Below are 27227 nucleotides of genomic sequence, written 5' to 3'. Positions count from 1 at the left end.
CCAGACAGGATGCTATCAAACTAAGTTTCCTTTTACATTTTCTAGGCACTTCCCTTTTTCTGGAGGTGATAGGCATTATCAGGACAGGATTGTGTTCCTAACAGCCCAATAGCACCTTCTTTCAATGTGACTAGTTTGGAATGTGAGGAGGCGACCGTTCACTTCCCAGCTTATGGCTGCGTCTGTTGCTTAGCCAAAGGCCTTAGCCTAAGAACAGGGCCTCAGACTGTCACAGTAAGAGAAGGAACTTACACTGGCAGACAGTGATTTTGATTTTTTCTTTTATACCTCTAACTAGCCAAGTGATAAGAATACACCTAAATTCTTCGAGTACAGGCCTTTACCGACAGGCCTGAATATCTATATCCTAACAACCCCGTACCACAGAGAGGGGTGACGTGTTTTCCTTTAACCTTTCCCATTTTTTCCTTATCTTTTTTAATTGATTGCTGTTTAATAAATTGTATTTGCTTTGAACTATATGTAATGATCAGTGGGTCAGGGAAGCGTCCAGTGCAGAGAGAGCACCCCGGAATGGAGACACCCTACCCCCTGCCCTAAGGTGGGGGGGGGTCGAGCCCCCCAGAATCCTGGGCCCAGCCTTGTTGGGGTTACGCGGACTCTGCCACACAGGAGAGTGGAAGGGGAGCCCTTGAGGTCAGGCAGGCCTCTGGGTAAAGGAAGTGGGAGCAAGGACTCAGATCCTTTCGCTAGCCCACTTCACCGGGGTAGTGTATAAGCCAGGAAAGTTCCACTCAATAGCGGGACCATTCCCTGGCTTACACTTGTAAACTCAGATGGGAAGAGTGTCTCCACCATATCCATCCAGCAGAACTACCAAAATCAGCTGGGCCATAAAGGAACATTGCAATACAAGGCACAGGTGAATGGCTCATCCTATGGACTTGGCAGCTGCATGAAGGAAATAAAAAAAAGACACAGGGAAATTTTTCCATCACTTTGCTCTTTGAACTCCCACAGAGTCAGAGACACCAAAGTGAAGCCAGAGAGCCCAAAGGGTTTCCCCTGGGTCTGCCTGGAAAGACACTTTGAAACAACAGATCACTACAACTCTGTCACTCTTAGGATTTAGAGTGCAACTCATCTGTATATATGTTTGTTTGCTTTACCCTGTAAATAACTCTCTCATTCCTTTTTCCTCTTAATAATCCTTTAAGTTAATTTATTACAGGATTGGCTACGGGAAGATGCTTTAGGGAAGGTTAAAGAACTGCCATTTCCTTGTTCTACAGGCCTCCATTTTGTGCTGTGTGTGATGTCATCGCTGGAGGGGTGTCACAGTGCATGCTGGGTAATGTACAGGTAACTGACATACTAGGAGCCTTCATGCCCCTGGTTGGAGGTTTGGAGGCAAGTAGCTGAACTGTGAAGGATGAGAAGGGGCCTTTGCCCCATCCCTCCACGAGGCAGATTCACAATGAAGCAACATCCTAGTGGTTCCTTCCATGGCCAACTCTTTGTGCCCCTACACATCTAGCTGAGCCCCCTTCTCTGGCAACTTCTTTGCACCCCACTCAACAACATAACCTTCCCCAGCCACCTCTCCCTGCCTCATCGTACTCTGGCCCCTTCTTAGTGCTGTCCCCTTTCCCCCAAATGCTCTTTAAGTTTACCACTTTGCTCAGACATCCCCCATGGTTCCCAGGCTTTTCTTATTTTGCTGAACTATCTTTTGCTCACCGGCTAGTTTTGCATCTGTTTCCATGTCCGTCTGTCTGCTGCTTTCAGTCTGTCCATCGGTGGGATGTGCTTCTCTGTTGCAGTGTTACAGCTTTTTCAGATAGTCATAATGTGACTATCAGCTACTAGACAAAGTAATAATGGGGTGAGTGGTAGCAGGGCTGGAGGGAGCTCTCTGAGCAGCAGGGTCCCTAGGGTTTCTGAGATGCAGTGGGAGCAATTTCTCTGGTTTTGTTAATGTCTTGGTGAGTCAGTTATCCAGGTGACAAACTTCCTCTCTCTGACTTGACAGCAAAGTATCCCACTGCCCCATGGGTGATGCGGATGTCAGACTGTGACATGCTCCCCACGGGGACTGCAGATTTAGCAATATAACCGTGGGGGAGACAAGGCAGCAGAGGAAACACCCACAGGGAAGTACACTGCATTTAGACGGAATAGCTGATTTTCTGTTTGCTGGTCCTTCTGAAAAGTCAGAAAAAAAACTGTTTCAGGTTCAACAAACCATTTCATCTGGCTTTTGAGTTTTTTAAATGTTTGTCAATTTTTAAAAATAAAGTTAAAGTAAAGTTCAACACAAAGTCATTTAGAATTGAAACATCTAAATATTTCATTTTGAAAATGTCTAAATGAAACATTATTTAGACTAAGATCTTTAGGGCAGGGACCATCTCTTTGTTCTGCGTCTGTACAGCGCCTAGCACAACAGGATGATGGACCATGACTAGGGCCCCTAGGCACTGCAATAATACAAATAAATCATGCTTTTACTTATGTATTTACTTTTTTACCAAAAGCACTTGGTGACTTTGGCAAATTGATGAGATGTGTCAGGTGACCCAAATTTGCATTTTTCAGTAAAAAAAGGTTCAGCTGAAAATTTTTGCCCATTCTATGTGCATAACCCTAAATGGCCAGTCGGTAATTCTGCTTCTGCCCTATAGCTACCCCTGGGCCTAGTAACACTAGGTGCTGAAAATCCTCATCTTCAAACCACATGAGTTGAGGGCATTTTTCATCTCTCCAGAGGTGCTTAACACCTTGCAAGATTGGTCCAGGATCTTTGGCTCAATGGCAAATTCTGTCTCTCACCCTGGAGATGTTTTAGTCAGGCCTGCACTGAAACAACCAAATGTGCACCACAAATTCTCTGAGGCTCTCTTTACTCCTAGACTAGCAGCCTGTGCTGCCTAGTGTCACCCCCAGGGTCTCCTTAAATCCTAACCTGGATTTAACCATCACAGAGGAGACTGCTGGCTGCACCACAGGAGTTTCTCATGAATGACACTATCTTATCTGAGGTGGAGGGAGGTGGTCAGGTTGAGGAGTAGACAGAACAAGTGAGGCCAGATGGTACCTTCAGAAGCAGTGGCAGCTGTAAGATTTGTGTGAGGGGAACTTGCTTTTACTGACTGCGTGTCTGGTTCTCTCTCTCTCAGGATTTGCTGCTGAAGTGAAGGGACTGGCTACTCCTCACCTTAGAGGTTCAGAGGAGACAAAGCTGGATTCCCAAGTCTGCTGGCCCTTCTGCTTCCTCCAGTGATGGAGGTGTCAAAAGCAGCCAGAAAACCAACCATGAAACCAAATGTGGCATTAATTCATCCAAGTATATCATTACAGTTCAACCACCTCGGGGGCCAGAAACAAGCTATTCCACTAGGGGATTTCCATCCACCAGTGGAGGGGAGAGAGTGAAAAGGGAGCACTTTCAGTTTGTTTTTATTCCTGGTATAAAACTTTCCCCATTGAGTCCATTGCAGAAGGGTTCAGATAGCCTGTTCATGGTCTTCTCTTCTTGGGAAGACAGCACTTAAAGAGTCCATTCTTGGAGGCAGCAGAGAAATCCAGTTCATGATTGCTGCCATATGAATTGACATGGAATTTGCCATTGACCTCCAAGGTCATTAGTGTAACCCTGTCATTTAAAGAGAGGCCCAGGCCCTGAAGCTATTGAGAGCTATGCCCGTCCCCTCAGAATGTGTGTACATGAAGGTCTCTCCTTCCCCCATCTTTCATCACACGGCAAACTTATTGTAGGAAACATTGTCCAGTTGGGAGTCATTCTTCTTACAGTACCTGATGAGTTCTCCAGCCTTGTCCTTGAGGAGTTCATTTTCCCTCTGTGTCTTCTCCCTTTTCTCTCTCTGCCCTCCACTCACTGTACCCTGCAGTAGCAAGATGTGTAAATGTGAATCTCTGACCCTCGCTCCATGCTTGTGGTGTGTGTGTGTGGCATCTTGGGCTCGCAATAAAAGGAGATTGTGGCCAACCGACCCTGGGCTCTGTAAGGCTGTTATTGGCACGCTCACATCTTCACGCTACAGTCCTCTAAAAATGCTCATGATGCTAAGACAATTCAGGGCATTGTATAGTTTGTTGTCATTTTTGGGCGGGGTTGCATGGGGGAGGGGGAAGAGAGGGGTGAAAGGAGGAGGAGAGAAAAAGAGCTTGCTTCACCCACAGGAGGGGACCTCTCACAGTGCTAGTCCCCTATTCCAAAGCAACAGTCCTTCGCCAACCCTGGTATGTGTCCCGTCCCCAACACTGCCCAGGAGAGAGAAAAAAATCAGTCACCCAGGCTGTTGTGGCTCCCAGCCAAGTCACACTCACGCCAGGGAGAGCGGTCTCCTAGCCCAAACATGCTCAGCCAAGAAAGTGGTGACTCCTAGAGGTGATATGGCAGACAGGTCACTAGGCCACTTGAGATATTGGTCTGTTCTGATATAGAGACCTAGATATTGCTGTATTTGTTCCTTATTTTGTGAGGCACCTAAATCGGGGCTGAGGATTCCACTAGGCCACAGGTATCTAGCTCAAATGTCATTTTTCAGAGTAGAATAAATTGCACTTTGTGGGGGAATAATCAGCCAGTGTGTCCCCACAATGCAAAATGTCCAGGCTAACAATCAGATGAAATTTATTCCAAGTGAGGGATTCAGATAATGAGAGAGAGAGAGAATTACATTATACAACAACCACATGAGAGGTATTCAAGTGCACAGCAATGCAGGGATAATGAGGCAATGGACTGGCAATATGGGCTGAGCTGCAAGGCACTGACACAGACAGGACTCAAACCCTCCTCTGAGCTCTCAGCCTGAAAACGATTTCCTGCAGCCAGGTCAGGAGAGTTGGAATATATAAAACTTACAGCTGTAGTGCCCCTAGCAGTTCCCACTGATCACCAAATACTGCCCACCTTGGGTAGATTGAGACAAAAACCTGACAAGCATTTACACTTCACAGGGTGAAACAAATTGAGTTGTTCTCAGCAGCGCACTTTCAGACTGCAGACCACTAGTGAGACAAGATTTCAATCACCCTTATCAGCCAGCCAGAGCTCTGCCACTGCCCATGACCCTGTATTAACATTTCACTCACCAAAGTGCCACCACATCCCCAACCTGCCTGGAAAAATCTCTCTGTATGGTGAAAAATCAGTCTCAGTCTATCACAGAGCTCTACCTCAGTAGAACTAGAGTCCCCATTATTCTCCTGACAGAGGATTCCAGGGGAACATCACTGCTCTCCTCCCAGATCCTCTGGGACCCTAGATGCCACGTCTCAGGCATGGATGTTACTGCTTCATTCGAATTTTAGTCACTTATTTTCTGGTTGTTTCATATTGCACCTGGATTTCTCACATCCTGGGTTTTGAAGCTGCAGGAACTGGTCCCAGCCATTTCTCTCCTGTAAGAAAAGCCAACATAAATTAAATCCTGATACTGGGGGTGGGTTGCAGGGTAAGGCTGCCCTTCCTCCTCATGGAATGGGTAATTGTGCTGGAATGGGAACGTAATTAATGGGATGCAGAGCTTTTCACATCTAGGCTACTGGACTCTGCTACCTGACATGTACTGCCCAGCACCAAAGATAAGCTTGAATGTTAAGATCTGGGGGTTAAGGATGGGCTATGGAGTCTGTCATCAAGCCTGGCATCCCTTAGCCAGTTTCCTCCCAGTGCTAGGTCAAAAAGGGATCATAAACTCATTTCCCATGACTGACACGCCACTCCCCAAACACTGCCAAATCTGAGGTTGAAATTCAGTTTCCCTTTTTCTGGCTCATCCAACAGTGGGTAATGTTTTTTTTTTTTTTGTTTTTTTTTACAGTCACTACAACCTATGCCAGTTCTCTTAATTAAAATCAAAGTTATTTTAGAACAAAAAAGAAAAAGAAATCACAAAACTATAAGCTAAGCAGAATACACATCCAACTGGACTGTCTGCTATGGAAATGGAACTAGAACCCCTTTCGTTTTAGGATTAATGAAGTCCTGGTAGTAGTAGGTCTCCATTGTAATCCTGAATTTGTTCCCTTTCTCCTTGCTAAAATCCATAAACAAGTTTTAGGCTGATTTCCCTTTACTAGGGTAAGTCTAGGATTGAGGTATATTCTTCTGTCAGATTTGAAATGATTTGGACAGGTGGTTCCTCAGCTATTACACCCAACAAATACAGGGTCTCACCTGAGCTCAATTTTTTTTGCCACTTTATACCAAAAATAAACTTTTACTTGACTTAGCTAGTTGCAATTTCCTGTCCAGCACCTACAATTAATTTTCAAAATTCCACCTTAATCAGCTACAGTAGCGTGAGAATGGCACCTCGGAGATGCCGACAGTCTTAAAACAGGACATCAGGTGACTGGGAAGGCTTCAATTTTTTTTTATTTTTTTTAAAAAGTCTGGATCTTTAGCTGGGGATTTAGTCCATAGTGTGTAGCTGCACCATTCCCCAGCTGAGCATCTGGTCATCAGTCTCCAGACATTCTGCCAGCAGAGGCAGAGCTCAACATGTAACCTCATCACTGGGGAGGGGGCTGGCATGGGGAAAAGGAATATTGCCACCAAAGTGGAGTTAATCAGACAAGCATACCTTCTTTTACAGTGGTAACTAAGGAGGATGTTACACAACTTACCTAGGGAGGAGGTAGAATCTCCTTCCTTAGAAGTTTTTAAGGTCAGGCTTGACAAAGCCCTGGCTGGGATGATTTAATTGGGGATTGGTCCTGCTTTGAGCAGGGGGTTGGACTAGATGACCTCCTGAGGTCCCTTCCAACCCTGATATTCTATGATTCTAATGTTAAACATTGTAAAATTAGCTGATCTGATTGATTTGTAACCAAGAGTTTTAGAAGACCTTATCAAGGCGCTCTTTGGTCCACTGATGTTAATTTTTAAGAACCCTAGGAAAACTAGAAAAGGACAGAAGTGGAAGAAAGCCACTGTCAGGCCAATCCTTAAAAAGGGTAAATAGGATGATTTGGATAATTAAGGGCTAGTCAGTCTAACAAAGCCCAGGCAAAAATAATGGAGAGTCCGGTCAAACAAATTTTATATAATTCTTGAAAAGATTTCAAGTCTGGTAGATAAAGGTAACTCTGTGGAGATGTGGATTTAGGTAAGACATTTGAATTAATACCACCTGATATTCTGATTCAAACATGAGTGCTACTCAAAATCAATATGGCTCAATGGGTTAAAAGCTGGGTAACTGACAGGTTTCAACATGTAGCTACTAACTGAGACTTAAGTACTTGGGGTGCCTTCACTAGGATCCTTCAGGGATCAGTTCTTGGTATAATGATATTCACTATTATCATCAATGATCTGGAAGAAAATGTAAAATAATTGATAACATGCAGATGATACAAAGATATAGCTCTCCCTTCCCCTGGCCCAAGAGGGAAGGAGATTCTGATTCTCTGAGTATGTCTATACTGCAATTAGACACCCAAGGCTGACCTGTGCCATCTGACTAGGGCTCAGGCTGCAGGGCTGTTTAATTGTGGTGCAGACATTCGGGCTTAGGCTACAGCCCGAGGTCTGGAACCTCCCCCTTTGCAGGTTCCTAGAGCTTGGGCTCCAGTCTGAGCCCGAGTGTCTACACTGTAATTAAACAGCCCCTTAGCCTGAGCCAGCTGGCACATGCCAGCCATGGGTTTTTAATTGCAGTGTAGACATACCCCCAGAGTGTTAATTTGTTTGTCACATTACACATCCCATTAGAGCAGATGGATAATTACCAGGGAGAGAAAATAGAGGGAAATGTTACTAGAAACACTCACCTATAACATTGCCCAGGAGCTCTAAACGATCAGAGCCAAAGAAGAGGTGAGATTCACCATTAACATGGGCCACAACTGCTGGCATTCCAAATGCCTAATGCCCCCATGGAGACAAAACAGGGAGAATCACAAAGAGACGAATAAGCACAAGACCAGTTCTAAGAAAAACTTCTACAAAGAACTGTATCACCTTTCCTCCTCCCTCGCGCTCTCACTTTCTTTTTCCCTTTCCCTTCCTTTCTTCTTTCTCTATCTCAAATCTGGGTCCCATGCACCAAGCCTGAATTCTGCAAAACTCTTATGGCCCTGTCATCCCATGGGACTGAGAGAAAAGGAATCCGAATCAAACCACGCCTTCATGCATGGTAGTGGAGAGCAGTGATCCCAGGCACTACCTCTGGTCTCTGGCATGCCAGTCCCTTGACACCTCCCTTGGAATGGGCCAGGAATCAGACCTGGGTTTCCCAAAAGATAGTTTCCTGCACTAATACTGAGGGTATTGAGCTGGCTTGCAAGATGTGTGTTTAAAATACAAAAAAGTCTGAGAGCAATGGGATCCTTGTGTATTCTGATCTACCCTTTCATCCTGCCTTCACCCACAATATCACTGCTGGGAAAGGAACACACACATCTAACCCCATGTGGCAATGGGAGCTTCTCACCCCATATTTCAGTGCCTCCTCTGTTGTCGCCTTCAGGCGATTCTTCACCTCAGGGGTTGAGGTCATTGCCAGTAGCTTCTGGGCCAGCGCTGAGGGTAACCCAGCCTCCCCTGCAGCCTAAGGAGGCAGACAGATGGAAAATAAGAACAGCCGCGGTTTTCATGATAGTTACATAATAAATTACATGCAGCTTCATTGCTTGAAGATCTGTTGTCACACAATTATTCCTCCTACAACATTTCTCTGGCAGGACGTCTGGCCTACTTTCTCCCACTGCCTGGTTACATCACCTATTCCGAGTGACTTTTGAATATGAAGATGAAGGGATATCACCTCCCAGGCTCAAAATATGCAGCTCTTGTTAGGTGGGCTTTCAATTAGCTAGCAAAAGGGGGAAAGCGAGTTTACACTTAGTTCAAGTTAAGTACTTTCAACATACGAACTAAGACGGATGAAGTGCTGTAGTGGAAAAGAAGATGAAGATGAGTATTAATGTATTAAAAGTGTCAAAACAGTATTGGAAGGAACCTGCCAAACACAGCAAGAGAGGAACGAGGAGTGACACTGCATGACAGAGACCAAACTCAGTAAGCCTAACTGGAAGTTGGTGGGTGATCTTCAGAACTGGAATGTTGGTACAGAAGGGCAACGCATGTTCTACTTCATTGGAGACAAAAAGAGGATCCTCATCCCTTGTTCTAGCAGTGAACTTCTCAAACTTCAAATCTGCCATGGTGTGATGCCTCTGAAACCTGTCAACAACCAAAACGTGAGACATAGGGCCCAAAAGTGGGACACCCATCTCTTACTGCGTCACAACATAATGTACAGATTATAAAGATCTTTACTATAAAATCTCCGTGTCAATGAAAGAACCCCATTTAAAGAAAAAGAAAAGAAAAAAAAACCACAACTTGAACAAATTCTCTCACATGTAACCATAAAGTCCACAAAATGGACCATCAGCAGGGTTGAACCTGGATATTCAGGCCTTGTCTATACAAATAAGCTGCACCAGTTGAATGTAAAGTGGTTTGCAACTCCCTGCTCTGGGGACACTTATTTCATTCTGAGGGTTGCTTATTTCTGTTTAGCTTAAACCTGTTCCCGTCAATTAATGCTAACCTGAAAAAAACTGCTCCCAAACCAAAATAAGTATCTAGACAGGGGTTTGCTCCAATTTAGCTACTTTATTTTGAATTCACACCTTATATTAAACTGGTGCAACTTTCTCACATAGTTAAAGCCTCAGTTCAACAGCACACAGCTTTATTGCTTGAGCTACAGGAGTAACTGCTAATTACTATGTGTACCAGCCACTAAGAGTGGCCTTGACACATCCTTTCCCATTGGATTTACATTTGCTAGGAAGAAGTAGACTATTGGAGAGCTGATGTACTGAGTTCTAGCTCTGGTCTAAGAGGGAAAAGAGACAGGACAAGCCACAGCACATATACCTAGAACATTTATTCTGAAAGGTAGTGTGACTGTGTGGCTAAGGGCTGGTCTACACTGCCAAGTTTTTTCACCAAAAGGCAGCTTTTGGCGATGAAACAGCAGAGATGCACATACTACAAAGCCACTTTTTGAGACAAATCTCCTCAGTTGCAGCATTTTAATAAAACCACCTAGGCAAGAGTGGTAAGGCTTCTTATCGCCAAAGTGCCAGCATAAACACCTTGCTTGCTTTTACCGCTGTCATTGGCCTCTGGAGGTGTCCCACAATGCCTGAAGTAACCACTTTGCTCATTGTTTTGAGCTCAGTAGCGCTGCGGGCATGCACCCCTCCCCTTTCAAAGCTCCGTTCTGACAGTCAGCACGCTGTGCTGCTCCGCTCCAGGGAAACAAAGAGCAAATCATTAACATGGAAGGCTCCTGCTGTCTCCCACACTAAACACAGAGGCAGGCAGGTTTGGGTGTGTGTCTGTCTGTCCCAGAGCCAGGGAGGGAGGGAGGCAGGGGCTGATGTTGGGTTTTCCCCAGGACTGATTGTTTCTGGTGGCTGTCTGAATTTACGAGACAGCATGAGGAGACACACACACACTCTCCCCTGCTACCCTCCACATTTCAGTTGAAAAGTGACTGGCAATCTATTAGGATGCCCGTGGAACAATGGGATTGAGAAACCTGCATCATGTGAGGCACTGCAAACCCTTCCCAAAGCACCCAGCCAGTTGCACGGTGGGATAGCTACCCACAGTGCATTGCTCTCTTGTAATAGTGATAGCAAGAGCTGCTAGTTTGGATGCACTCCAGCGACACAAGGAGCAGAGTGTGGACATGCAACAGAAGTTTAATTAAAGTGCTTTAATAAAAGTGGCATAACTTTTGGTAAAAAAAAAAAAAAACAACTTAGCAGTGTAGACATAGCTTAAGACTTTTAGAGACCTGGATTCTCACGCTAACACTGCCTAAAATAATCTTCTGCAACCTCTCTGCTTTGAGATATACTGATGAAAAGTGCTATATAAGAGTAGTCGTAAAAACAGTGTTTGTAAAATTAAGGTGGGAGCTAATACTTGGCTACCATCTAGGGCTAGAATACGAGATCCTAGTTTGGGATCAAATTGGAACTGTGGCTTTGATTTGTCCTCAAACACAAACCCCAAAACTAATCCTGGTTCAGATCTGAACACTGTCTTCTGCCTATCTCTGCATTATAGCCAGAGATCTAACAAACAGAAGAGGCAGGATGCAGAGAGTGGAACTGAGGAAAAGAAGAACTGACACTATTTCAAAGCAACTTCAAAGAAAGGCATACCAATTGGGGATTGAGAATGGAGCCCAGCAACACCACCACCACTGCCCCCTCTACAATCTGCCTTCTGAATCAAATTTTAATTCAAGTTAAAAGCCTTTTATAGAAGCAAACCCATTCCCTTCCCTGAGCTCCCTCTTGAACATTGCTCCTGGCTTTATTACTGTTTATTAATTATATTTTAATTATGTATCCACTGCCTATTCCGGGGCATCCTGCTAGGAAATGCACCAGTACCTAAATATCCACCCTAGGCCTGGCAATAAAATGCACCAAAGTTACTTGGGAAATTACCCCCACATTTCCACAGACTTAGGGGATTGGAGTCACTGACATGGGAGTCACATTTTCCCTAAGGGAATTTCCTGATAACGCCAAATGATCCCTTAAAAAATCCACAGCCAGTGAAAATTATTTGTCTCCATAGACGGTAACCCTAAGACCCACATCCAATAAATCACAACAAATGAATGTAGAAGCAGTAGCGACAGGGAGAAACTTACTGCCAATATACTCTCTGGTTGGGTGATATCTTCATCCTGGTGAGAGCAGGAGGAGGAGTAAATCAAATGGTTAAATGTTTATGAACAAGATGCTGAATCTACAAAGGGAATTTCTCACAGTGACCCTGTTTTCCTGCAGGGAGGGAGTCAGAAAAAAACTCAGCTGAGGACAGGGATCCTATTGGAGAATTTCCCACAGGAAAGAGGAAAAGATCCCATTCACCCAAACTGGAACTGGATTATGTGGACTCTGGAATTAACTATTGGTGCAGCATCCACACACTGAAAGAAACAGAAACTGAAATTGACTTGAAATGTAGTGCTTTCCTTGGATTGGACCATGAACCACAGATTTCAACCCTCCTGCTGACACTACATGGTTGTGGATAGAGGAGGGTCAGGAAGATGGGGAAAGGAGCTGGACTGGGGATATGCAGAAGTACTCACCCGGGACCAGATGCGCATCCAGAGCTCTCTGGACACGGGCTCCAGGAACTGTGGCTGTGTCATATCCACGGCTGTGATAAAGCGCATGGCAGAAAGGCTCCCTAAGTTTGATGTGAAAGACAGAAAGACACATTGAGGAGACATAGGAACAGCATCAACCAATGAAGTCTGCCACTGCCCTGGGAATGTCCCGAAGGAGCAAAAAGGCCATTAATGAAACTCTTGCCAATGTTCATAAGAAGCCTACTTCTGTATGGGATTTCCTTGGGACTGTCCCAAGGAGTTAGCTACTCAAGTCTGCAGCAGGGTCTGAACAGGGAGAGGGTGCTCTAGGAAAGGGACGTAGTTGGGATTCATCTATGGGAATAGCTTGCTGAACACAGTCTGCACTGGTTTCAGATGGAGAGTGGACTCAAAGTTTGTTATGGCCAAAAACATCATGGGCCAAACTTTCAAGAGTTGCTTCCAGGTCTGGGACCTCCAAATTGGAAGTCCAACTAGAGACAAATAGGACCTGATATTCAGAGGTGCTCAACATCCTCAATTCCACTGATTTTAACCAGAACTGTGGGTACTCAGCTTCTCTGCACGTTAGGCACTAGCTCACTAATGTATGAACTGCATATGGCAGATTTCAAGTTAAGTGCTAAGAAGTAGCAGTATTAATATCTTGAGCACTAGTTATATTCGTGGATGTCCAATGTACAGTGGCACCAGTCCTTGGGATCTTAACCCTCTCTATTAGAACAGGTCAAACTATTCATTGCTAGTAATACTTGTTTTGAATTCAGCCCCATTTCTGTTGAGTGACTCATTCAAAAGTCTATCCTGATTCCCACTGATCTATTCATTATTTCTAAATAATCAATAAACTTGATGAAGAATTTTCAGCCTATGGAGGGTTGTTGTAAACTGTTCACTTCAGTCAGTTGCAATTTGTTTCTGGTTGCGTGTGGCTGGTCACCTAAGTCACATGGAATTGGTTCTGCACTCTGCTTTGAAGATGGAAACTTTTTTGAAGCAGTAGTATAATAAATAACCAGGGTGAATAAAAAAAATCAATGTTTTTTTTTTTTTTTAAAAAGTTATTAAATCAGATTTTTTTGATAAACCTTTTTGAGGAAAAAACCCATCTAAAGACTGTTTTAATTAAGAAACAATATAACTCAAAGATATCTCATCATGGAATAGGGAATTATAAATTCTAATTCTATAGTATGAGACAATATATTCATGTAATGTTTAAGAAAAGGTTTGTAAATGAGTTTCATAGTTTATGGATTAGGGACCCAATCTCATGGGGTTCCAGGGGCTTCTGTATAGATTATTTAGGTTAATCTTTCTATCTACCCACTGTGACTCAGTGCTCAGTCTAGACGATACCATCAGAGATGCTGAGTTTTGCAGTTCTCAAACTGTGGATTTGCGTCTCCAGAGATGTTAACAGCAAAAATGTTTTTAAATAAATAAAATATAGAGGGGAGAAATAACAGACCTCAACCCTACTGTCTCTCTGCAAATTTGTGGACACAGAGTCAATCCCTTACCTCTCTCTAAAAGTGCAAAGTTTAAAAAAGTTCAATGAACAGAAGACTGTTGGGGGCGGAATAGACCTGGACAAGGAGAAGAAGCTTGGAGATAAATGTCAGAAGGGAGGGACAGGCAGTAGAAACAAAAAAAGTGAAACTGTTTGAGCGGCATATTCCAGAAGTCTTGAGGTCTTTCTGAGTGTAGTATTCATTGATTTGAGATCTACCATACCATTCTCTCACTAGAAGGGAAAACCTATAACGGCAGCAGGCCGTAAGAGAGATCCAGTTTGGGAATATTTTAATGAAGTTCCTCTACCTGTGGGTAAGACCGGCATGCGTGCAAAATGCAAACAGTGCAACAAAGAAATACAGGGCCTAGTTGTCAAATGAAACAACATTATGAGAAGTGTTCCTTCTCAGGAGGAAGCTGCTTTGAAGATGATGAAAGGAACATGTCTGAACATGCAGAATCTTCAGGTTGGTAAACTTTTTTATTTCATACTTCTTTCTTAAGGACTGCCTGTCTTCCTTCTGGACTATTCTTAAATTATCATGTTTGAACAAAAAATACAGTTGTTACTCTATGGTACTATCATTTTAGATGCAGTTGTGATAAAAAATAAATAGCTGAAATAGGGAGATCTTCCTTTTACAATTTCACCTTTAAAGTAGTACTGAGTGTCAGTGAATGCAATGGAGTAATACTAAATGAGCAGTATGGTAATAATAATTAAATAACTGCATTGACTCATTTTGTTTAGGAAAATCCATCCTCAACATGCAGGATTCTGAAGACTATCCACCTTCAAGATCACCATCATTTTCTATAGTTTCAGAGTTATCTGCCAATGATAGTGTTTCAGTCACATCATGTATGTCACATAGCCACAGTATATCAACTGTAGCAAAAAGAAAAAAAAAAATCATCCAGAAACAACCATAGATAAGTTTGTGATAAGAACCAGCAGTCTACAAAAAGTGGTAATTGATGAAAAAATTGCCCTGTTTGTTTATGCAACAAACTCTCCTTTCCATAAAAAGAAAAGGAGTACTTGTGGCACCTTAGAGACTAACCAATTTATTTGATCTTAAGCTTTCGTGAGCTACAGCTCACTTCATCGGATGCATACTGTGGAAAGTATCCACAGTATGCATCCGATGAAGTGAGCTGTAGCTCACGAAAGCTTATGCTCAAATAAATTGGTTAGTCTCTAAGGTGCCACAAGTACTCCTTTTCTTTTTGCGAATACAGACTAACATGGCTGCTACTCTGAAACCTCTCCTTTCCGTGTGATTGAGAAGCCACACTTCGATAACATGGTTCAGTCATTAAGAACAGGATAGAGTACACCCAACAGAGCAGATGTTGCAGGCAAATTGCTGGATAAAGTGTATGAAAGAGAAATTGAGCAGTGTGCAAAAGGTCTAGAGGGTAAAATTGTTAACCTGAGTCTTGATGGGTGGAGCAATGTCTGCAATGATCCTGTTATATGTGCTTGTGTGAAAACAGAAGAAGGGAATGTCTTCCTTACAGAAACAATAGATACATCAGGAAATGCACACACAGCAGAATACTTATGTTAGGATACAGATATTCAGGCCTGTCTGTAAAGGCCTGTACTTTAAGAATTTAGGTGTATTCTTATCACTTGGCTGGTTAGAGGTATAAAAGAAAGAATCAAAATCACTGTCTGCCAGTGTAAGGTCCTTCTCTTACTGTGACAGTCTGAGGCCCTGTTCTTAGGCTCAGGCCTTTGGCTAAGCAGCAGAGGCAGCCATAAGCTAGGAAGTGAACAGTCACATCCTCACATTCCAAACTAGTCACATTGAAATAAGGTGCTATTGGGGTGTCAGGCACTATCACGACAGGATTGTATTCCTATCACCTCCAGAGAATGGGAAGTGCCTAGAAAATGTAAAAGGAAACTTAGTTTGATATTATCCTGTCTGGCAAGAACTCACTTATCAATAGCTGGGATGTGAAATCCTCACTTCTGTATTGTTTTGTCATTATAGTTCCCACTTTGCTATTGTTTGTCTGTATAATCTCTGTCTGGTTCTGTGATTGTTTCTGTCTGCTGTATAATTAATTTTGTTGGGTGTAATCTAATTATTGTGGTGGGATATAATTAGTTAGCTAATCATGTTACGATATGTTAGGATTGGTTAGTTAAATTTCAGTAGAATGACTGGTTAAGGTATAGCTAAGAATATTACTATATAAATTAGGGGCAAACAGGAAGTAAGTTGGGATTCGAAAATAAGGAAAAAGGAACTTGTATTTAAGCTTGCTGGAAGTTCACCCCAATAAACATTGAATTGTTTGCACCTTCGGACTTCGGGTATTGTTGCTCTCTGTTCATGCGAGAAGGACCAGGGAAGTGGGAGAGTGAAGGAATAAGCTCTCTAACAACTTACAAGTAGCAGCAGTAAAAATTATAACAAACTGTGGAAAAAAAAATTCAAATGTTTAGTACACAGCTTGGTCACAGACAATGCTGCAAATGTATCCAAGATGAGAAGAAATTATTTAGAAGAGAGTCACAAGCTAATAACATACGGTTGCAGTGCTCATCTGATGCACCTCCTAGCCAAAGACTTCAGTGTTCCAGAAATAAAGGCTAATGTAGTTGAAATTGTAAAATACTTCCGTAACAGCCACTTTGCAGCAGCTGCTCTGAAAAAAAAGTGGAAGGAACAAAGCTAACTCTCCCACAAGACGTGCGATGGAACTCAGTAGTGGACTGTTTTGAGCACTATATCAAGAACTGGCCTAATCTGATGATAGTTTGTGAACAAAATTGTGAAAAAACAGATGGCACTGTCACAGCCAAAGTTCTCAACACTGGGCTTAAGAGAAATGTTGACCACATGCTGAATATCCTGAAGCCTATTTCTGCAGCCATGAACAAAATGCAGGGAAATTGCTGTTTTATTGCTGATGCTGTAGAAACTGGGAAGGATCAGAGTGAGATCTTAAAAAGAGAAATATGTGAGGACAGAGTTACAATACAGTCCAGGAGAGCTGGCTGTATTTTAAAGAATCTTTATTGAGGTTACAGGGACAAACCATCCCGATGTGTAGAAAGAATAGTAAATATGGCAGGCGACCAGCTTGGCTTAACAGGGAAATCCTTGCTGGTCTTGAACACAAAAAAGAAGCTTACAAGAAGTGGAAGATTGGACAAATGACCAGGGAAGAGTATAAAAATATTGCTCGGGCATGCAGGAGTGAAATCAGGAAGGCCAAATCACACCTGGAGTTGCAGCTAGCAAGAGATGTTAAGAGTAACAAGAAGGGTTTCTTCAGGTATGTTAGCAACAAGAAGGAAGTCAAGGAAAGCGTGGGCCCCTTACTGAATGAGGGAGGCAACCTAGTGACAGAGGATGTCGAAAAAGCTAATGTACTCAATGCTCTTTTTGCCTCTGTCTTCACTAACAAGGTCAGCTCCCAGACTACTGCACTGGGCAGCACAGCATGGGGAGGAGGTGACCAGCCCTCTGTGGAGAAAGAAGTGGTTTGGGACTATTTAGAAAAGCTGGACGAGCACAAGTCCATGGGGCCGGATGTGCTACATCCGAAAGTGCTAAAGGAGTTGGCGGATGTGATTGCAGAGCCATTGGCCATTATCTTTGAAAACTCATGGCGATCGGGCGAAGTCCCGGACGACTGGAAAAAGGCTAATGTAGTGCCCATCTTTAAAAAAGGGAAGGAGGATGATCCTGGGAACTACAGGCCAGTCAGTCTCACCTCAGTCCCTGGAAAAACCATGGAGCAGGTCCTCAAGGAACCGATTCTGAAGCACTTAGAGGAAGGGAAAGTGATCAGGAACAGTCAGCATGGATTCACCAAGGGCAAGTCATGCCTGACTAATCTAATTGCCTTCTATGACAAGATAACTGGCTCTGTGGATGAGGGAAAAGCAGTGGACGTGGTGTTCCTTGACTTTAGCAAAGCTTTTGACACGGTCTCCCACAGTATTCTTGCCAGCAAGTTAAAGAAGTATGGGCTGGATGAATGGACTATAAGGTGGACAGAAAGCTGGCTAGATTGTCGGTCTCAACAGGCAGTGATCAATGGCTCCATGTCTAGTTGGCAGCCGGTATCAAGTGGAGTGCCCCAAGGGTCGGTCCTGGGGCCGATTTTGTTCAATATCTTCATAAATGATCTGGAGGATGGTGTGGATTGCACCCTCAGCAAGTTTGCAGATGACACTAAACTGGGAGGAGAGGTAGATACGCTGGAGAGTAGGGATAGATTACAGAGGGCCCTAGACAAATTAGAGGATTGGGCCAAAAGAAATCTGAGGAGGTTCAATAAGGACAAGTGCAGAGCCCTGCGCTTAGGACGGAAGAACTCCATGCACCGCTACAGACTAGGGACCGAATGGCTCGGCAGCAGTTCTGCAGAAAAGGACCTACGGGTTACAGTGGACGAGAAGCTGGATATGAGTCAACAATGTGCTGTTGTTGCCAAGAAGGTCAATGGCATTTTGGGATGTATATGTAGGGGCAATGCCAGCAGATCGAGGGACGTGATCGTTCCCCTCTATTTGACATTGGCGAGGCCTCATCTGGAGTACTGTGTCCAGTTTTGGGCCCCACACTACAATAAGGATGTGGAAAAATTGGAAAACGCCCAGCGGAGGGCAACAAAAATGATTAGGGGACTGGAACACATGACTTATGAGGAGAGGCTGAGGGAACTGGGATTGTTTACTCTGCGGAAGAGAAGAATGAGGGGGGACTGGATAGCTGCTTTCAACTACCTGAAAGGGGGTTCCAAAGAGGATGGATTTACTGTTCTCAGTGGTAGCTGATGATAGAACAAGGAGTAATGGTCTCAAGTTGCAGTGGGGGAGGTTTAGGTTGGATATTAGGAAAAACTTTTTCACTAGGAGGGTGGTGGAACACTGGAATGCATTACTAGAGAGGTGGTGGAATCTCCTTCCTTATTTTTAAGGTCAGGCTTGACAAAGCCCTGGCTGGGATGATTTAGTTGGGGATTGGTCCTGCTTTGAGTAGGGGGTTGTACTAGATGACCTCCTGAGGTCCCTTCCAACCCTGATATTCTATGATTCTATGATTACAAGCATTAAAAAACAAATGGGACAAGCACTATCCCCAGCTCATTTTCTTGGGAATATTCTCAATACTCGGTACCGGGTCAAACCTTAACTGCTGAAGAAGAGGAGTTGGCTATGACATGGCCATCCAGCAATCATCCCTCCAGAATGCCAACTATAATAAACTTCAGAGCTAAGGGTGAAACCATTCAAGAAATATTTTTGCTGATGATGTTTTAAAGAAAGTCACGCCAGTGAGCTGGTAGAAGTCACTTAAGCACTTGGATTCAGAGACTGTTGAAGTGATAATCTCATTTTTAACAGCAGTAGCTTCTTCTGCCGGTGTAGAAAGAATATTTTCTTACTTTGGACTAATTCATTCCAAACTGAGAAATCATTTGGGACCTGAAAAAGCAGGAAAGCTTGTTTTTCTTTTACAGATTATGAACAAACAGGAAAATGAAGGTGAAGACGACTAAGTTAGCTGCAGAAGCCAATATTTTAAGCTTCTCATGTTGACCTGGCTGACAGTCGATTTAATTTTTGGTTTTTTAAATATTTCATTTAACTATTTTAGTTAGAAACCATTTTAACAAAAACAAACCTGATTTTAAAGATCTTGAATGTTTAACTAAATTCACAAAAAGAAAAGGAGTACTTGTGGCACCTTAGAGACTAACCAATTTATTTGAGCATGAGCTTTCGTGAGCTACAGCTCACTTCATCAGATGTTTACCGTGGAAACTGCAGCAGACTTTATATACACACAGAGAATATGAAACAATACCTCCTCCCACCCCACTGTCCTGCTGGTAATAGCTTATCTAAAGCGATCAACAGGTGGGCCATTTCTAGCACAAATCCAGGTTTTCTCACCCTCCACCCCCCACACAAATTCACTCTCCACCAGCAGGAGAGTGAATTTGTGTGGGGGGTGGAGGGTGAGAAAACCTGGATTTGTGCTAGAAATGGCCCACCTGTTGATCGCTTTAGATAAGCTATTACCAGCAGGACAGTGGGGTGGGAGGAGGTATTGTTTCATATTCTCTGTGTGTATATAAAGTCTGCTGCAGTTTCCACGGTAAACATCTGATGAAGTGAGCTGTAGCTCACGAAAGCTCATGCTCAAATAAATTGGTTAGTCTCTAAGGTGCCACAAGTACTCCTTTTCTTTTTGCGAATACAGACTAACACGGCTGTTCCTCTGAAACCTAACTAAATTCAAAAATTCATATGTTTGTTTTGTTAAAATATTATATGTGTGCTGTTGAAGAAAAAACCCAGAACACATAACATTGTTGTTTTAGTTAAACAAAACAATTTAAATGCCTGTCTGGTGATTAGGAGAAAACCTGTTCTCCTAATACAGTATGGCAAGAAAATCCTCCAAATATTAATGATTAACCATTAAATTGGAGATATTTATGAAGTCATTGGGAGGTGAAGTGCTTCAATTATCTTTGGTAAATGAAATAACCAAACAATCATTCATTTTCTGATATAGCTGTAAAACTAATCTGAAAAGTTTTCAAAATAAATCACTTAAAAAATGTATAGTGTGTACCTTCTAAAAATGAAACCTACATCTATCTGAGTTGCGAAGAATATGTATTTAGGTTATAACAACCAACAAGAATGCACTTTTTAATCTTGATTTCTATATAATCGAGCCTTCCTGACTAGTGATTTAAATCAAATCCACCCTGTAAATAACAAAGAACACACTTTCCTGTATGAATTTTTGACCAAATAATTTTTGTGCTAATATTTTAGATTTTCAGCATTTGTGAATATTGTCATGAATTTCTGGCAGTCATCTGAACAGTCACAAGTAACATGACCCTGTGAATAGGACTGATCTGAACTTACTGCTTTTATTTGCAAAACTATTTGCTATTTTTAAACACAGATCTGTGCCTCATGTAATTCAGTGATGAAAAAAAATATTACCGTGTCAGAGCTTGTGGGCTTGCCTCCTACCCTGAGCTGTTCCCCCTCCCAGCTCTGCCAAAGCACCTTAGTCACAATCTGCAGAAACTCTTATGCTATCCCACTCTCAGCCCTTTCCCGAGTAGGAATTTCCACTCATGCGAAGCTATGCACTGACTTCATACAAATCACAAATGGGGGAAGAAGAAGAGAACATTTAATCTCATTTTCCCCCCTTCAATGTCATGTAAGATTTGGACCCAGAGCTCCTTAAGGTGAAAGGTCAACTCACTGACCAAGCAGCCTCCTCTACTTACCTTTTCTGATAACACTTCCAAAGAAATCCTTGGGGAGCTGCAGTGGGACCTGGTAATATTTTGCCATCCTCTCTATATCCTTCTTCATGTATTCCCCACGTTTGGGCACCATCGCTGGGGGCTGGTTACCTTACAGAAAAGGTGGAATTACAAAATGAAGATTCCAGTTATAATGAGGTAAGCCAGGTCTACACACAAGTTTAAACTAGTCTAACGAAAAGTGTAATTTTATATTGATTTAGTAAAACAGTTGCAACTTTGTGTGAGTACACTCTTATATGAGTTTAAACCTGGCTTACTTCAGTTTCACTTGCATCAGTAAATTTGCAGGTGCTAAACTGACATAACCAGTTTTAAACCAATAAGAATGTCCACAAAGGAGTTTGCACCAGCTAAATCAGTTTTTAAAAGATAAATAAACTTTTGGGTACAGTAAAGTGCTGTTCATCATAAAACACTTTACTAAGGAGGATGAGGATCATTATCCTATTTTAAAAGTGAGAAACTGAGGGACAGCAAGATGAAGTGCTTTGCGATTTCAGGCAAATCAAATCTCCAACAGAGCCAGAAACAGAACTCATGACAGAGCCCTCCTGCTAGCATAATTCAATCTATCGAGCAGCAGTAGCTATGCTTTTGCAGGTGAAACTTTTGTCAGTTGGGGGGGGGGGGGAAGAGGGAGGAGGGGATGTTTCCTGACCAACAAAAGTGCTAGTGTAGACAAAGCCTTAGACCTCCAAGTAGAATGGAAGGGCTTCAGCAATGCCTGGCTAATGACAGCAGGGAGTCTCAGTGGTCTGTGATATTCCCCATAGAATTCATTTTGGGGTCTGTGGTGAGCTCCCTAACAGCAGTGCCCTGCCAGAGCTCGAGTGCAAGATGGAATCTCCACTCTCTCATAGCCACACTCTGCAGGAGGTTCCAGATGTTCTCTGTTGAGGGTCAGGAGCAGTCGAACACCTACCAGTCTCCTTCATTATGCCTCCAAGGAAAGCAGGACGAAAACGCAACTCAATGCTCCAGTTGTGCCGGTACCGGCAAAGCACCTGCAATGGGACAAATAATAATGGATAAACAACATCTAAGACCTGCAATGAAGCCCAGGGGCCCAGTCTCTGACAGAAGCCAGGATCTGGGCACTGAAATACATCTAGCAGATAAAGCCTAATCTGTCTGAGACCATTAGAAATCAACCTTGGGATCAGCAAGGCACTTCAGATCTTCATGCCAGTGATACTGTGGGGAAGGTTTGTAAATTCCTACAGAGGGACCAGGAATTAAAATATCAAGCAGCCCTAAACCCCTGTGAAATGCACTCCAATGATAGCCATGGAGATAAATGCACCACTGCACCCAGGTTTCTCTCTGGAGCAGGAAGAAGAAATAACACAGCAGATTCATTTCTCTCTTTTAAATCAGGAAAATAACAGCAGCTCCCCTTTCTTTAAGCACTTCATGAGTATAAATTAGATCTATTTCCTCTGGGCCTGTCTCACAGAACAACTCTGTTTATTGCTGCTCTAATCTATTTAATCCAGGACCAGATGATGATATAGATGCTATAGGACCCAGCTATGGAGTCATGTGATAAAATGAGAATCTCAATTTTCATTTTAAAGGGTGTGTAATGTGATGCCCCAGGTGTGTCACTGGCAGTGGAGACTGAACCCACTATCTATTGCTTGAGATACAACTATTAGCCTCAGATTGCCTTAATTTTGCCTTGATTTTAATGTCATTTTCATGGTAGCAACATACATGCCACCCAAAGCATCACTAAAGAAAAAAAAAATATCCTGAGATTTTGGAAACACCACCACTGGGCTTGAGAAATCCCTGAAAAACCAGAGGTTAGGCAGGTATGATGTCAATGTGTGTATCCCTAAAGTCACCCTTGTAAGTCTTGTACAAATAGAGTGGGTTGAAATTTCTCATTCTAAACATTGACAAAGGCCATTTTAAAAAAAATGAAAGTTACTGCAATTTTTTTTGTTGCAATTTTCAATTTTTGACAAAAGTGAAAATTTTTTGGCTCTGTTGTTAAAATTTGTTTCCTTGCCCCTTTCTCTTCCTCCCACTTTCATTAGCCAAAATGGAAACAGGAAATAGTTGAGAGAAATGGGGGAAACTGCAAACTAAAAAGTTTGTTTACAACATTTTCAACCAACTACAAATAAAACAAAAACAACCCCTCCCAAAACCTGGTTCCTCTTCCAAATGTGTGGAATGAAAATTATTGCAAATTAAAAAAAATAGCAGCATTTTCCAGCTAAGCTTTAGGCATAAGGTGCAGTAGGTTCCTGATGTTCCTGAAACGGTTTTGATTTCACTGAGTTTCCATGGGGCTCAATTTAGTCCAAAGACCCTGTGTAATTAAGATTAAGATCAGGCTCATAACCTGTGCTCCAGTAATAACTGTAGAACATTAATCTTCTCTGAAGTATAATGAGTAACTTTCTCCCGTGAACAGTCAGCACTCCTCGCTGGCTTTTATCCAGTTGTACTAACTTCGGTTGTTCCAGGCAAGGCAACGCAGTCAGCGTGAAGAAAAGGAGGACTTGTGGCACCTTAGAGACTAACCAATTTATCTGAGCATAAGCTTTCGTGAGCTACAGCTCACTTCACAAACACACCTCTGTAAAGAAAACAAGAGCTGGAATCCTGTAGGAAACCAAGTAAGCCAGAGCTGGCCAACAAACCAGCTGTAAGTACACACAGAGGGGAGCTAAAAGAAAAGGAGTACTCCTGGCACCTTAGAGACTAACCAATTTATTTGAGCATGAGCTTTCGTGAGCTACAGCTCACTTCATCGGATGCATACCGTGGAGTGAGCTGTAGCTCACGAAAGCTCATGCTCAAATAAATTGGTTAGTCTCTAAGGTGCCACGAGTACTCCTTTTCTTTTTGCAAATACAGACTAACACGGCTGTTACTCTGAAACCTGTCAACAGAGGGGAGCTGTGACCTTGCAAACTATTCTTACTACACACACACTTCTCCTGGAGAGAAGCGCAGGGGTGGGGGAGAAATGATCTCCCATTTCTCCAGCAAGGTCCGGACCAGGCCTGCTGCCAGCCAGGGAAAATTCCGCAATGACACGGAGGGGAAGCACCTTGGGGCTCGGAGACTCAGGAAACACCGGGGATTTCCTAGGACTTCCACAGGCCTAAAGTCTATTCTTCCCCGCCCCCGCTGCCCTCGTCCCTCTCCCCCTGCGGTTCTCGGTCTGTCTGTCCCCGCATTCGGCTCCCCCCGCACCTCGAACCCGAGCCAGGAATACGGAGACACCACGTCGTAGAAGATTTCCACCACTTTCTTGCTGCCGCCAAAGCCTCCCCCTGCTACTGCCGCCGCCGCCGCCATTACCCCGCTCCCCAGGGGCGCCGCTCAGCCGGCTGCGATCCCTCCAGCCCCGTGGCGGCCTCTGGCCGGGGGGCGCTTATTGGGCCGCGAGCACAGGGCGTGACACTCACCCCGCCGCGCTGCGGCAGGACGCTGCTGACCCCTGCTGGCCGCTCTCCCCGGGCCCTGAAGCGGTTCCCTTTGCCGCCGGCCCTGCGCGCCTCAGCGCAGAGACTTGGTCCCAGGGCTGCTGGGGCCTTCTACTCGCCTGTGGTCCCGGGCAGGTTTTGAAGTGGGGGCCACTTTGGCAAAACCCCTTCAATGTGAGAGCCACACGCGGTGGGGCTGAGGGGTTCGGAGTGCGGGAGGGCAGAGGGTGGGGTGCCGGCAGTGGTTTCCCCAGGAATTGAAATGGGAGGGGGGTGTTCGAATTTACAGGTGGGGGGTGTCAGGGCCAATGAGGGGTGTCAGGGCCGATGAGGGGTGAGGCTGTGAGGGTGAAGGTGGGCGGGCGGTACGGCACCATAGGAAAAACTGAAAAATGTTTCATGATCATTTTATGAGATTTAACACAAAATTAAAGTTGGCTACTCAAGCCTTCTAAGAAGCACTACCTCTATCTACATCCTTCTTGGTTTCGTGTTACAATTTTGTACAACTCTGTTAATGAACTTCTTGAATGCATTGCATTCATCTTTGGTGGCTTCTCATGTGTCCAGTACTTCCATTCCTTCAACTGATATGCTCATTAGTTCATTCATATTATCAGGCAGAAGGCGACTTCTTTCAGAACACAAAATTCTGTTCAGTGATGAAAAAGAAAGCTCAGCTGTAGCTGTTGTGACTGGGAGTAGCAAGAGATGAACTCCTACTTCTTTCAGCCCAGGACACGGAACACAAAGATCAGGTCGAGCCACTAGTTGAAGTCAAATCTTCATTCATTCGTCGCATGATATTCCACTCTATGTTCAAATTCTCTATTCTGTCCTGATCACATGGCAGTCCCATTGCTGGTAGTGCCTCACTCCACTCAACTGTCAAGTGTTTTATAGGACAGGCATCTGTAAAAGCTACATAGAGGTTGAGTAGAATCTAGAAATCGCTGTTGTAGATTTTTAAGAATCAAGACTATGTACTTTTTCAGTTGTCTTAACAAACACTTCTTGTCTTCTTCACTTAAGGATTGAATATAAATGCCTTCATTAGTCAACTTCTGGACTGAAGTCTTTGCTTCTTCCAGTACTTTTTCAATGGATAGCTCTCTGACTGATCCAAAAGTAGCTTCTACCACTGACATCAAGATAAAAGACACAATGACTTAATACTTGATGCCCATTTGTATCGGTGCATTCATTAGCCATGTATGCAAATTTTTTGAATGTGGTGAGAGAGTTTCTTCACTTTTTCAACTGTTAAGTCTTTTGCACCACATGCTTCTAGCCAGTCAGTTGAGTTTCTGCAGAAAGATAGTGAGCTTTCTGCACGTTGATGCACTCCAGAGGCCTGGTGTTTTGCAGCCTTTTCACGTAGTTTGTCAGCATTGGCTTTGCTGATCGTTTTGACAAACCAAGCTCCTCCACTTTTACCAGTTATAGCATTGGGAAGCTTTCCTTCTTCGCAAGCTTTCTTGCAAGAGGTGCACCAGTAGCCATCTTTTGTAACTTCAATAAATGGGAACACTTTGACCGACAAACATCGGGAAATGCCTTTAGGTTTTGGAGACACTGTTTCTTCAATAGGTAGCTGTATTTGTGCTTCGGGCTGGTCGGCTGTAGATACACCACTTGAACCTTCAGTTGACATGTTGATATATTCTTGGTTCTTGATGTGTTCTTCACCTTGGTTAGTTTTTGAGGCCTTTGAGTGGAAAAATTGTATCGTTTTTTGTCTTTTCATTTTCACTGTGACCTGCAACATACAAAAGAGATATGAATAAAGTAAATGTTTTGTTAGGATAATGCAAATTTAACATAAGGATAATGCAAGTTACACCAAAACACATAACAGGTCTAGATTTCTAAAAAATATATAATTTTTTTTAAAAAAATGTATGTAATTTAAATTGACTTTTGAAAAGTAAGCCATCATGGGATAAGAGGGAAGTCCTCTCAGGAACTGAGCCTGACTTATTTGCTGTGACAATGAAGTCACAGCAAATACAATTGTTTCACTAATTTCAGATATCAGATAGACTTGTCTCAAATGACTCACTCACTAATTCATTGTTTTCATAGCTAGGCTATTGGATTAATTATTATTTCACAAAAGTAAGAGCTATTTGGTATAATATCAGTCCAATTAGATCTGAGCATAATGCTTAGCTTTCAAACAGAAAGAGGAGAAAATGTGTGTATAAGGAAGCTAACACATTGGATGCATTTGTAACAGAAGATGGCCTTTCATATTCTCTTTAAACAATCCCGTTTTTTGCTATTTCCTATTTACATAGCACGGACAGCAGCCTCGGTGCTATACAGTGCACAAAAATAAAGATCGTCCCAGTCTCACCTGGTTACCCAATAAAAGGAAAAGAAAAGGGGATTACGCCCTGTACCATGTAGCTGAGCTGGACACTGAGCAGACAAAACAAGGCATGAAGCAGATGTCAAGCAGCTCCATGGAAGCTGCTGAATCCAAATCTTACACAGTTCTTACTGTTTCCTTGTGCTTCCCTTGTCTGCATCTGTTTACTCTTATTTTATACTGAGACTATAAACTTCTCGGAGCAGGGACTGTCTTTTTGCTGTGTTCTATATAGTGCCTGCCGCAATGGACTATGACTGGGATCAGTAGGTGATACTGCAGTATAAATAATAAATAATATGGATGGCAATGATTAAAAAATTAATCACAATTAATCATGCAATTAAAAATATTAATCGCACTGTTAAACCATAATAA

The 27227-nt window shown here is 43.2% G+C and overlaps 1 protein-coding gene across 2 annotated transcripts; it reads right to left on the bottom strand.

Moving 5' to 3' along the window:
• Nucleotides 1-4601: 4601 nt before the first annotated feature.
• LOC142069066 (glutathione S-transferase kappa 1-like) lies at nucleotides 4602-24429 on the bottom strand. 2 transcript variants are annotated; one of them, XM_075119408.1, is made up of 8 exons: nucleotides 24243-24428; nucleotides 21949-22030; nucleotides 20985-21113; nucleotides 12141-12241; nucleotides 11694-11729; nucleotides 8433-8549; nucleotides 7771-7864; nucleotides 4602-5391 (listed from the first exon to the last, which is right to left on the bottom strand). In XM_075119408.1, exons 1-8 carry the CDS (start codon nucleotides 24345-24347, stop codon nucleotides 5342-5344), a joined length of 714 nt encoding a protein of 237 aa, XP_074975509.1. In that variant the 5' UTR covers nucleotides 24348-24428; the 3' UTR covers nucleotides 4602-5341. The 2 variants fall into 2 exon arrangements, with proteins under 2 accessions (XP_074975509.1, XP_074975511.1); XM_075119410.1 differs by lacking the exon at nucleotides 11694-11729 and having other exon boundaries at nucleotides 24243-24429.
• Nucleotides 24430-27227: the final 2798 nt, after the last annotated feature.

The sequence above is a fragment of the Caretta caretta genome, chromosome 1 (assembly GCF_965140235.1).
Source record: "Caretta caretta isolate rCarCar2 chromosome 1, rCarCar1.hap1, whole genome shotgun sequence".
NCBI lineage: Eukaryota > Metazoa > Chordata > Testudines > Cheloniidae > Caretta > Caretta caretta.
This window is presented reverse-complemented; position numbering and strand designations above follow the sequence as displayed.